Source organism: Triturus cristatus, chromosome 8 (assembly GCF_964204655.1).
Source record: "Triturus cristatus chromosome 8, aTriCri1.1, whole genome shotgun sequence".
Lineage (NCBI taxonomy): Eukaryota > Metazoa > Chordata > Amphibia > Caudata > Salamandridae > Triturus > Triturus cristatus.
Genome location: NC_140591.1, coordinates 1533196046 through 1533209360, shown reverse-complemented (window position 1 = coordinate 1533209360; position 13315 = coordinate 1533196046). Strand labels below are relative to the sequence as shown.

Below are 13315 nucleotides of genomic sequence, written 5' to 3'. Positions count from 1 at the left end.
TACTTCTGATTGCCGCCTCTTTCCCTATACAGGATAAAGCAACAAAACAAAGAGCGGGAGCTGAAAAGAATAGCACGAGAAGCAGCACGCATGTAAGTAGGAGTTTTTGGAGTTTGTTTAAAAAGAGGACCCCCACCAATCCTTGAGAGCTGGTCCTGCCTTGTCAAGCTAGTCCATTTAGGCTGTTGTTCACTTTGCCAAAGTTGAACTGACATTGTGGTAAGATCTGGAAAAGATTTAAATAGCATGCTGTGAACAATATATATTATTAATATTATTTGACCAATCCTTCATCTATAAATTTAACCATTTCATTTACTTTCCATAAGAATTATTGATATTGATCATAACATTAGTGTTTGACAATCACACTTTTGACATACATTAAAATACAACAGAATTATTTGCAATGATGGAGTCAGTAGGCACATGAAAGAGTTCACAAGATGTAGTAAATATGACATTATGAATTATTAAACGTTCTCATTAAAAAGCTACACTTTCTGTTGAGGCAACCCATTTTAGGTTTTCTGTTTGCCCTCTTGCTCCATTTTTATCATTAGGAGCCTTTTCACTTGGCAATTGTTTTAAATTGAGTTACTGCTGAGGGGGGCTGGTGAAGATATACTCAAGCAGCAACCACAGTTCTTGTCCAAGTGAGGTCACAAGCAAACCCCAAACTAACTGTGCACAAACCTCTGGTTGCTTGGCACTAATTAGTCAGACTTAACTTAGTGGCAGTTATAAAGTAATAATGCAGCACTTCAAACAGTAATAAAGTGAAAACACAACACAAGAAAAATCCCACACCAATACAGAAAAACAGAATAAATTATTTGATATCACAATTACAAAAATCCAATTAGTAGAACCACAGATATGCAATTTAAAACATGTACATGCAGGCCCAGTCCTTCTCCGCCAGCTAGCAGAGTAACAGCCCTTATTGCAGCAGAGCAGCACAGCAGTCCTTCTTCTGAGTCTTTCACATGTCCAGATGTGTATTGAAGAGTTGGGTCTGAGGGTCCAATATTTATGCTTAGTTCCAGCTTTGAAGTAGAAGTTTCTAGAGGTTTCCGCCTCCAAAGGTGTTTGGAATTTCTTTCTACGTTGCGTTGGTCCCCAGATCATCTGGGGGCACAAAAGATTAGTGTGAGACCCATTGTGAGTGTGCTGAGGAAGAGTATTTGTGATGTGAAGTTTGGTACAGCTCCTCCCCCTTATTCTGACAGAGATGGCACATCTTGCCAACACCTGTTCCCCCTTTGTCTCACTGTCTGGGAGGAATACACAAAGATCAACTGCTGGCTACACCTAGTCGTGTGACCCAGGACGCAGGCTGTAGGCACCAAATAGTGGGGACAAGAACATTTCACCTTTCTAAAGGTGACATTTTCAGAATTCCGACTTAAAATTCGACTTTATCATTAAAGAGGATTTTAAATTACAATTCTTCAAAGACCAAACTCTACATTCCTACTTGTTCCCACTTGAAAGTTATTACTTATTAAATGTAATAAGGCAACCCAATGTTATCCTATCGGAGAGGCAGCCCTTGCGGTAGTGAAAATGATTTGAGTTTATCACTAACAGTACATGTAACTTAAAAAATACATGTCATACAATACATGGCACCCTGCCATCTGGGCTGTGTAGCGTCTACCTCACAAACCTGCTAAACAGGATATTGTAGACTATGTCCTTGGCCTGCGTTCTCCTGTGGCTGAGTGCATGAAGAAGGCCAGTGAAAATCTTGAGGCCAGCCAAGAGCTTCAGAAAGCCTGGCATGATTAAAAGGCTGTCCATACTGTTTACCAGCCAGACCAGAAAGTGTGGGTGTTGGAGCCTGTGGCCCCAGCAGCTCTCCTCCAAGACAAATGGAGTGGCCCCCACACCATCCTGGAACAGAAAGGTGAGATCACCTACTTGGTGGACCTAGGCACTCCAAGAAATCCCCACAGGGTACTTCATGTGAACCGCCTGAAACCTTTTGTCGACAGGGCTGACATGAGCTTGCTCATCGCAACTGATGAGGGAGAAGAGGAAGAAAGTGACCCTCTACCTGATCTCCTCTCTCAGAACCCTGTTGATAAGGCAGTGGCTGGAGTAGCCTTAGCATGCAGCCTCACTACCCTGCAGCAAGCTGATTGCAGGAAGGTCCTCAATCAGTGCCAACATATGTTTTTTCTGACACCCAGTCAAACCACCTGGTGTACTCATGAAGTGGACACAGGTGACAGTCTGCCAGTAAAGAATACAATTTACAGACAGCCTGACCATGTCATGGATTACATCAGGACAGAGGTCCAAAAGATGCTGGAATTGGGGGTCATTGAGCCTTCTGATAGCCCCTAGGCTAGTCCAGTAGTCATTGTGCCAAAACCTCACACCAAGGGTGGAAAAAGAGAGATGAGGTTTTGTGTGGACTATAGAGGCCCCAGTGCAGTCACTAGGACTGATGCCCATCCTATGCCAAGGGCAGATGAGCTCATAGGTACTTTGGCTTCAGCCAAATTTCTGAGTACATTTAATCTAACTGCTGGCTACTGGCAAATCAGACCAGCTGAGGATGCGAAGACAAAAACAGCATTTTCAACCCCCAGGGAGCATTATCAATTTATTGTGATGCCCTTTGGTCTAAAAAACGCACCTACCACATTTCAGAGGCTGGTGAACAAAGTCCTAACAGGTCTGGAAGCCTATAGTGAAGCATCTCTAGGTGCCATTGCTGTCTTTAGCTCCACCAGGGAGAATCACCTGGTCCACCTCAGAAATGTTCTGGAGGCCCTGCAAAAGGCAGTCTTTGCTATCAAGGCCACTAAGTGCTAGATAGGGCAGAGCACGGTTGTATACTTGGGCCACCTGGTAGGTTGAGGCCAGGTTCAGCCGTTGCAGAGCAAAATCCAGACCATCATGGACTGGGTTGCTCCTACTACCCAGACTCGGGATAAAGCTTTGTTAGGCCTGACTAGGTACTACAGGAGGTTTGTTAGGGGGTATGGGTCCATTGTGAATCCCTTTACTGATCTCACCTCCAAAAGAATGCCAAAGAAAGTTCAGTGGACAGTTAGCTGTCAAAAGGCATTTGAGGACTTGAAGCATGCCATGTGCACTGCTTCCATTCTGCAAAGTGCTGACTATTACAACACCTTCATTGTCCCGACAGATGCATCTGAGATAGGGGTACGAGGTGTGCTGTCACAACTTAATACAGAGGGCCAGGACCAACCAGTAGCTTTTATAAACAGAAGGTTGGTCAGCTATAGAGAGGGAGGCCTTTGCTGTGGTGTGGTCCCTGAAGAAGTTGAGACCCTACCTGTTTGGTACCCACTTCTTTGATCAGACAGACCATAAGCCCCTCATATGGCTTAAACAAATGAAGGGTAAAAATCTCAAACTTTTGAAGTGGTCCATTTCCCTACAGGGGATGGATTATTCAGTGGAACATAGGCCTGGAAGTAACCATGCCAACGCAGATGGACTCTCCAGTTCTCTTCCAGGGGTATCCTCATCAAAGTCATAAGCATATGAATATTATATATATATATATATATATATATATATATATATATATATATATATATATATATATATATATATATATATATATATATATATATATATATATATATATATATTCACTTAAAAAACCATAGGTTTCACACATGTTATAGTTAGGTGGATATTTCACTCGTAAAAAACCAATGAAATTCCACCGTTATAGTTAGTTCAGATAACTATTACTCGCGCGCCCACAATCCACTGCTCATGACGTCACATATTACATCACTCATGACATGGTCAGTGGCATCACTCATGACATCACTGATGACATCATCCTTGTGATAGAGTGGCGGTCGCGCGAGTTATAGTTATCTGAACTAACTATAACGGTGGAATTTCATTGGTTTTTTACGAGTGAAATATCCACCTAACTATAACATGTGTGAAACCTATGGTTTTTTAAGTGAATTTGCAAGGTTTTTTAAATGCTAATTCCTAACTATAACGTGTGTGAAACCTATGGTTTTTTCAGTGAATTTGTACGGTTTTTTAAAAGACATTTATAGAGGAGATGGTGTACACTTCACTGATGAAGGGAACAGAGTCTTCCTCTTGAACCTTAGACTCTGCATCGGTACTTACTTGTAGGTACCACTAAAAAATCACTTCATAAACACAACGGCTCTTTCACTAAAAAATCACTTCTTAAACACAACGGCTCTTTTTAGAGCCCCCTAATATCTAAACACTTAAATCTGAATTTTATTTCTTTTTTTATTTTTTTTTTGTGCCGTACGCGTACGGTAAGCTTACCGTACGCGCACTCGGCGTTTTTTTTAAAAAATTAATAAATGTATTTTTCGTACTTTTGTGTCCTTCTTTGACCCCATTTCAAATGTTAGGGGGTCTATAACTCTCTTCCTTGACCCCTTTTCACGTTATCTCCCTTTTTTTTTCTGTGTGAAACACACAAAATGGCGGCCGACACTTCCTGATTTCGTCCGATTCGAATGTTTACAGTCATGTGACAACCAATCAGATTTGAGCTCGCGCACGGCACCGTACGCGTACGGTAAGCTTACCGTAAGCGCACGGAGCGCGCTTACAGATATATATATTGCTTTAAATGCTTTTTTCTCAGGAACTACTGAACAGATTTACAAAAGGCACATCCTTGACCTGCGGACTACCTCTCTGCCAAATTTCAAGTAATTCTGTTCAGCCGAGGACGCCCCTTGGCTGGGGCAGCTGTGCGCGGTACAAAAACCAGTAACATAACATAACATAACATAACTATGGAAAAATGCATGGGGAAAACGCGTTTTGGGACCCCCCCTTTTTCTCAGCCCCCGCTTGACGAATCCCCCCGAGACTTTCAGGGAAGGAGCGGAGCGCCCCACCTATTTTGATAATTTTGCGATGATTCGTTAACCGGCGCCAAAGTTATTCCAAATAGAATGTTGCGGAATTCCTATGGAAACACGGTCCTAACTATAACTACCTACTGGCGACCGCCAGTAGGTAATATATATATATATATATATATATATATATATATATATATATATATATATATATATATATATATATATATATATATATATATATAATAAAAAAACAACAATGCAGCCTTCCATAAAGTAAGAGCTGAGTAATGCAATAAGAATGTCCTTTGGACATATATACAAACAAAAAAAAGCAGGGAAAAACAAAGTACATTTGAAACTGCTTTAATGCACAGTAGAAAACCATAATCCTACAAAGGGGAATCAAAGCATTGCCAGCTCACAGGCTGCATTGTAGAACCTTAGTGTAGAAAGCTATAAAGCTAACCCATAGGTACACATAGAAAACTGGCACCGTGCCTTTAAGGCAGCCATAACCCCTGGCTTCCCATCATGAGTCAGGGATGACAGTTAGGTCAGTTTTTCTTTATGGCTCCTTCAGTCAGGACCCTGGTTAATCAGCTCTCTTTTTTCTGGCTTTTTTGTCTCCTATTTTTGACTAAATCTTATTATTTCGACGTCTCTTAGCTGTTGGAGTAGTATTTTGCCATTTTTGAGAGAGTTGAGCATTTTTCTCCACTCAGAAATGCCCTCTCTATTTGACTCTTGCCCTTCTTGTGGTAAAAAGAAGGTGAAATCAGACTCCCATCCTGTCTGTATTGTTTGCCTTCCAGAAGATCATGTTCCCTAGACTTGCCAACATTGTCAGTCCTTGTCCAAAAGTACTTTGAAGGACAGAGAGAGGATTTGTCTCTATGGGCTGGCTGAAAAAGAAAAACCACCTTCCAGAGGCAGGTCTCCGGTGAGGCAGAGGAAGGAGAGAGCCAGATCTTCCTCCAGGAGCAAGATTCCGACCTGCTCTTCATCGGCGTCGGCTCAGCGCCAAAAATGCCTCCACAGGCACCGAAAACGTTGACGAGAAGACCTTGACAACGGGCTCCACGTCGAGAGAACACTGGTCGTCGTCCAAGAAAAAAGGTATGTCCGACTCTCCGCCGTCATCAACTCGTCGTTCTCCGTTGGTGCGGGATCGCACAACATCGAGAAATATCATCGCCGTCGGTACTGAGTTCGACGTCGGGACATGCTCCGTCGTCGCCGGTGGTACGGCGATCGACGTCGAAGCGGGCATCTCCACTGGATGATCACTGGACTCAGTGATCATTGCAGTAGCGAGGAGAACGCATGCGGTCTCCTCTTCTTCCTCATTTCCTCCAGACAAGGAGAGTAGAGCCCAAGATTCTTGGGGGAGAAAAGCAAGTGGTTCAGCAGCGGCCTCTTTAAAAATGTCTAGTGCTGCAGCCTGTTGGGCTGTTTTTTTTTTACATTTCTTTATTGCGGTTTTAAGGTTCACGGCACATAGTAAAACAGTACTATTTTACAAACAATTCCGAAGAAGAAGCCTCACAGTCTCTGTCCAGCGACAGTTAGTCCAATTAGGATTGCCTTTGAAGCGTGTACCGAACCAGCAATAGGCATGAACACTGTCAGTAACAATCATATGAACTTATAACTGAACATCCCCCCCACCCTCACTCCACCCCCCTCGCCGGGCCCACCCACCTAGAGGTTTATCTAACAACATCTCAATCAGGTGTATCCTCCCGTCTCTCCCCCTGCCTGGGGATTCAATCCCCATATGACTAACATCTGACAACACTGTCTGTGTAGAATTCGGGGAGCTCCTCCCTATCTCCTGGACCATTAGCCCCCACGCCTGCAATACTTCCGGGAGTTTGGCATCCCTCCTAGTGCTGCGCATATGTCCCTCCTCCGCTAATGCCCATTCCTGCAGGACCGTTTTCCAGTTCGCAACCAGCGGCCCACTCTGTTGCAGCCAGTGGATTGCTATTCGCCGCCTAGCTATCACAAGTCCCAACACCAGGAACTTCCTGCTGGTTTTACGTTTAGGGTCCCGGGGAATCAGTCCAAGGAGACAAGTACGCAGCTCCAGGGAAACTCTCCATCCTGTTATTCTGTGCAGGTCCTCTAGGATAGCTGTCCAGTATATCTGGATAATCGGACATGACCAAACCATGTGTGGGAAATCTGCCTGTGCATAGCGGCATCTGGGGCACCTTGGATCCCTCATGCTATCAATAGTGTGTAGGCGCTTGGGTGAGAGGTATGTCATGTGGACCATATTGTATCTGCTTAAATCTATTGGACACCGCCACCTTACGTACACCCTCGTGAATTTTTTCCCACTCCCGTGGTGTGATCTCCTGTGGGCTCACTTCCTGCCATCTACCTTCTATTTTGAGAAGCGCACATTTTCTGTCTTCCCGTAACGCCCTGTACAGGTGAGTGACAAGTTTCCGTTCTCCCGCCATGGCTATCATCTTGACCAGAGTATGCGTGTGTTCCGGGGCGTCCGGGAATGTAGGCCATAGATGTCGTGCTGTTGCCGCTATTTTGGCGTATTGCAAGAATTGCCCCGGTCCCAGCTCAAAACAGTCCACTGCATCTTGGTATGTTATGAACCGTTGGTCAGGGTAGAGGTCTGGCAGCATGAGACACCCTCCCGCCTTCCATTTATCAGTGGACATGACCCGGTCAATGTGCGCGAAAGGCGGCATCAGCCAAAAGTCTGCCTCTGGGGCAAACGGTCGCACCTGTATAAGTCGTCGAACCACCCTGGCCCAGATGGCAACCAACAATCTGCCCAGTGGAGGACATTGGTCCTGTCGCCCTTTTGTATGCCAGAGAAGCGCACCCAGCTGTCGATCCCCATATGTGTTCGCCAGGAGCGATCGTTCCCATGAAGGGTGTAGGAAGGTGGATATCTGACTATGGTTACCCCCAACTTTTTGCCTAGTGTCTAGCTGGTTTTTCGACTTAGTTGGCCTGAGATCCTGCCATTCAGGGTCTCAGGCTGTCTGCTCTCTCTGTAAAATGGACTCCATGTACCCTAGGTACATAATCAATTGGTAAGGATCACCTTATTGGACCCTGTACAGTGTACCCTAGGTACCCAGGGCATAGGTGTACCCTAGGCCTCCCAGGGGCTGCAGCATGTATTATGCCACCCCTGGTCTGGCCTTCCAATCAGACACAATTGGCTGATCACTCAGCTGGGGCAAGGTCGTGTAATCACCCCTTGCTTAGGTGTAGTATTCCTATACCTACCTTATATATAGACACATGTGTACCTATCAGTCACTCCTATGGCAGGCCTTAACAATCCTGGAGGCAGAGTGCTTGGTAACATGTGAGATGGTGCTCTAGCATGAGCTGAGCCTGTCTGCAGCTTTCGGAACCATGTCCTTATAGCTGTTCTATGATATAGCCTACCATATACTCTTAAAGTGCCTTATAATCTTAAACGGTTATGGTAACTATGGTTTGGCTTTATCAAAACATGTCGTGTAAGGTGTCTAACACTTTGGAATAATACCCCCATGCCATTTCTGGTGATGAGGATATTATTCCTCCCTTCTAGAGGGAGAGACATGTTAAAATCCTACTTTGCTGTTTATCTCTAACCAAAGCCTCAGCATCACAAAATGGATGCTGCTGCCACAGACACAAGTCTGACCTCCTGCTGCTGGGAGTGATCCCAGCCAGGGAGGCCTGGACAATAGGTTTCCTGCTTGGGGAGGTGCTAGCACCTCCCCAGACAGCCTTTAGTGTATTGGGGCAGGGTGGGCTGAAAGGAATGAGACATGCCTGGGGCACACAAGGTGTTCCTTGCATAGTCCAGTTCAAACCGGCGCTGGGGCACTCCAGCCCCAGCTCTGGCGCGAAACTGGACAAAGGGAAGTGGGTGTAACCACCCCCTCCCAGGTCCCACCCATAAGGCGTGACCTAGCAGGTATCCCAGCCCCCCAGATTAGTATAAGAGTGGGAGTTGGGCCTCAAGACTTTAGATTATCCTGAACCTGCAAAACTGAACAGAAACTCTGGACCTTCGACATTCGACGAAAGAAGAAGACTGAAGAATCTCCATTGTAGCCAAGGAGTGGCTACCCTGTGCAAACAGGCACCATCAAGTGACTACCCTTTGCTTTGTGAAACGTTCGACGAGGAACCGACTGCAGAGCCCGACCAGAGCCTTGATTTCCAGACTTCTCCGACCCTCGTCCACATCTGCAGCAGAGCTGAGATCCGTGGAGGCGACGAGCGACGTGGGACCGGCTACCTGGGAAAAGTGGCTAGTAACTTACAGCGCAGCTTCTGAGGTACCCTCGAAGTTGTGCACCGGGGATTGAGAAGCCCCAACCCCAAGCACCATCTGCACCGAAGACCAGCCCCCCACACTCCACGAGTCCTGCGTGGGGCCCTTCAGCATTTTCCTGCTTGCCGCGTCTGTCCGGTTGCTTGCCCGCTGGCTAGTGGCCTTTGTGACGACGCTCCCTGAAATCTTCTGCGCTGGTTTGGCTCCTCCAGACTGGCTCCCGCTTCTCTGCAAAGAAGAAGCACCCCAGACCTTCCTGGTCTGCACCAGAAGCAAGTCCCTTGTTCTTCGTGGGTTCCGCTTGCCAAGGCTTGGTGAGTCCTAGTCCAACTTCGACGCCGCCGACAGCAAGAGCCTTCGTGGGACAGGTCGCCTCCTGGTCCTGGTCGTCCTCGACGCTTCCTGGTCCTCCTGGCTGCAGCGACAAGCTTCACCTTCACCTGCAACTCTTCACGACATCGCCTGGTTCCTTCCTGGTTCCACGTGGTCACTGGCTAGTGACCTTGACTCTGTCCCTTCTGCTTGCAGGTTTCTTCTCTTCTTGATCCCAGCCTTGGGATCCACCGGACACTCTTCACTGACTGCCTGTCAGCATCTTTCTTCAGGCATCCATAGGAGTCGACGACGAAAACGACGCATCTTCACCCCTATGCACCCGCAGCCTGTGGGCTAGGTAACTTGGGTACTCCGGTGCTCATCAGGATAGTGACTATCCTAGTGTCTAGTTTTCAAGTCTCAACTTCCTAGCTACTCCGGAAGTGTCCTAAATCTATCTATTTCTAAACTGTAATATTGCTATTGACTTTTACGCATTACGCGTGAGTGTTTCCACTCTGCACACGAATCCCGTGGGCCTCCCACTTCCTAACTAACGCTAGTGTAGTGTAGCCCCAGCGATTCCCTAGGCCTAGGCCTATTCTATTTCCGTGACAGTGGTTCTTATACCACTTATTTAGTATATGGTTTGCGTGGCCCCTAGGGCCTAACTGTATTACTTACCTGTGTGACTTACTGTATGCATTAATAAGACTGTGTTGTACTTACCTCTAAACTCATAAAGAGTGCTGAGGGTTTGCTTAGAATAAATACACTTTATTTTATATATATATCTGTTGTGGTGTCCTTTCATTTGGTATTCAAGGGATTATATATGGTATCACAGCTGGCTTCACATGCCATTCAGAGTTTAGCCTAAGACTGCTCTTGTCCATGCTACCACTAGGATAGCTGGTCTATAAGGTTGACTTTACAACCAATCACCATAAGGGTATTTGGACTGATATAAGGTGTACACTATAACTAGTGACATCATACATCAGGCCAACTTCTCACATTGGTGAGCAGCGGTTGGGATCTGAGCTTGCTGTTGTAATACCATTGTAATCTTGAGATACTAAATTGAAAGATCACACAGATATTGTCTAGGTACATATAACATAGATTATAATACTTAAGTCCTACTGGACTTTGTAGTTGTAGGTTGAAGGGAGTAACACACCCTGACTACAACTACTAGAGAGGTTTAGTAGAAACAACTAGTGTAGGTAGGTGCACACACCACACCCTCACTAGATCATGCCTCTGGGAGGAGATCAAGTAGATGCTCTCCCAGGAGGGTCAGGTCTGCAGAAGACCCCCTCTAGGTATGATACCTTAACATTCCAGGAGATGAGACAATTGTGTACCTCCAGAGGAATAAAACAGGGTGCAAACCCTACCCTCCTTCAGTTAAGACAACTCCTAGAGGAGTATGATGCTCAGAGGGCATCTCAGGCAGGTGCCCTAGGCACAGAGGAGGGTCTACCCACCACAGAGGAGTCAGATGGGGCTTCAGATGGGGAGGTAGACAGCCAGAGCCAAGTAAGGAGACTTAGCCAGGCTAACTTAAGTTTACATGGGAGTTTGCATGGGGTCCCCCCATACAGACCCACAAGTAGGCATTCACAGAGAAGCAGGAGGGACAGATCCCCTTCAAGGGAATCCATCCACTCCCATGTCTCTAGCATCTCTAATGCTTCCTCTCACAGGGGAATGACTTCACCTGAGAGAAAGGAGCATAAAGCCAGGATGAGGGAAGCTAATCTGAGGATTCAGAGGGAAGAAATTGCCCTTGCCAAAGAGAAGCTTGCTCTGGCTAGAGAGCAAAAATTGTGTGGGTCAGAACCCACTGGTGGCAGCAACATTCCTAGAGATAGGGATAGGTCTTATGACCATAGAAACCTAAGCAAGATAGTCCCCCCATATCAGAATGGGGATGACATCCACAAATGGATGACTGCTTTGGAGAGGGCCTGCAAAGTACAGCAGGTACCCCAAAGTCAGTGGGCAGCTATCTTGTGGCTCTCCTTTTCTGACAAAGGTAGAGACAAGCTCCTCACAGTCAGTGATGAGGATGCAAACAATTACAAAGTCCTGAAGAGTGCTCTGATAGATGGGTTTGGCTTAACCACTGAGCAATATAGGTTGTTGTTCAGAGACACCCAGAAGACACAGACACAGGACTGGTCTGATTTTGTGGATTGTGCCACTAAGGCTTTGGAAGGTTGGTTAAATGGCAGCAAGGTGCAGGACTATACAGGATTGTACAACTTGATTATGAGGGAGCAGATCCTTAGTAATTGTCAGAACCAGCTTCTCCATCAACACCTGGTAGACTCAGATTTGACCTCTCCCCAAGAATTGGGAAAGAGGGCAGATAAATGGGTCAGGACCAGGATTAGGCCTAAAAATCAGGGTGGTGACCAAAAGAAAGATACCACCAAGCCTCAAGAGAAGGGTGGGGATAAAGCAAAAGAGAAATCTTCCTCAGGGCCCCAAAACTCCACACAGGGTGGTGGGTCCCAAGCTCCCTCCTCTACCACAGTTAAAAAGCCTTACTGCCATGTGTGTAAAACACCTGGGCATTGGAAAACTGACAGCAGTTGTCCACAGGCTAAAAACAAAACTGTTCCTCCAACTACTCCTGTCACACCACCTATTACTGTCAGCAGTAATCCCCCAGGTGGTGGGAGTGCCCCCAAAAATTTGGTTGGGTTTTCTTGGGGAACACAGGGGGATCCTGGCTTAGCCAATTCCCCTACAGCAGCTACTCTTGTCTGTGATGGTGGCATGGGGTTTGCCAACTTCACTGCCTGTCCCAACACTTTGGGTAGGTACAGACAGGAACCCTACATCAATGGTAGAAAAGCTGAGGCCTACAGAGACACTGGAGCTAGCATCACTATGGTGGCCCATAGGCTAGTTCCCTCTGAGCAGCTTTTGCCTGGTTTCTCATACCAGGTAACTAACATTGATGGCAAACAGAACAGTCATCCCATGGCAGAGGTATGTCTCAGCTGGGGAGGTGTCACTGGCCCTAAAAGGGTGGCAGTGTCTCCAACCTTGCCTGTGGACTGCTTGCTGGGGAATGACTTAGAACTCTCAGCTTGGGCTGGAGTTGAACAAGACACCCATTCTAAAATGGTAGGCCTTTCCAAAAAGGGTAGTGGGGTTGTGCCAGTCACAACCCCTGTCCAAGTAGCTTTCCTCCCTGAAAAGGTTGGAAGGGCAGTGGTAGCCACAGCCCAGGCACAGACAGACTTCCCTGTAGAAATTGGCAGAGCTGTGACAGTCACAGCTCAAACACAAACTGAGTGCCTTCCTGAAAAGGTTGGCAAGGCTGTAATGGTCTCAGCCCACACTCAGACTAATATAGGTGTAGTGAAGCCTGAAACTATGGATCACTCCACACAAACAGAGAGTAGTGGGGAGGAAGAAAAGTCTCCCTCTCCCCAGACATTAGGAAAAGGTCAGCCTCCTCAGGGATCTGACCTCACCCCTTGTGAAGGAACTGCCCCAGAGGTAGCCAGGCCTGGCCTGGCAGAGCCTCTGATGTCAGTGGCCCCTTCCAAGGTGGGACCCAGTCTGGTGCAGTTAGCCTGCCTCTCTCTACCCTGCCTCAGTCAGCCCAGGGCTGCAGAGGTCAGGGAGGCCAGTGGACCCCAAGAGGGCCCCTGTCCACAAGAACCCCCCCCATCAAAAGAATGAGGATTGCCTGGTTAGTTGCCCTAGCCAGGTGATGGGTAAAAACATTCCTGAGGGATCCCCTTTACAGGTAGTTAGGGACCTCCCCCAGAGGGATTCTGTTGGG

At 46.7% G+C, this 13315-nt stretch overlaps 1 protein-coding gene and 1 long non-coding RNA gene across 2 annotated transcripts in view; one reads left to right on the top strand and one right to left on the bottom strand.

Annotated features, from left to right (window-relative positions):
- Positions 1 to 13315, top strand: part of ATG16L2 (autophagy related 16 like 2) — a 694312-nt gene that overhangs the window by 254350 nt on the left and 426647 nt on the right. Inside the window, exon 6 of the mRNA XM_085623378.1 lies at positions 33 to 92. Coding sequence (XP_085479504.1) covers positions 33 to 92 — 60 coding nt within the window. The remainder of the gene's footprint in view (positions 1 to 32; positions 93 to 13315) is intronic.
- The window catches only part of LOC146806075 (uncharacterized), a 200584-nt gene continuing 187686 nt past the window's right edge, over positions 418 to 13315 (bottom strand). The window contains exon 3 of the long non-coding RNA XR_014967980.1: positions 418 to 1131. This is a non-coding gene — a long non-coding RNA (uncharacterized LOC146806075). The remainder of the gene's footprint in view (positions 1132 to 13315) is intronic.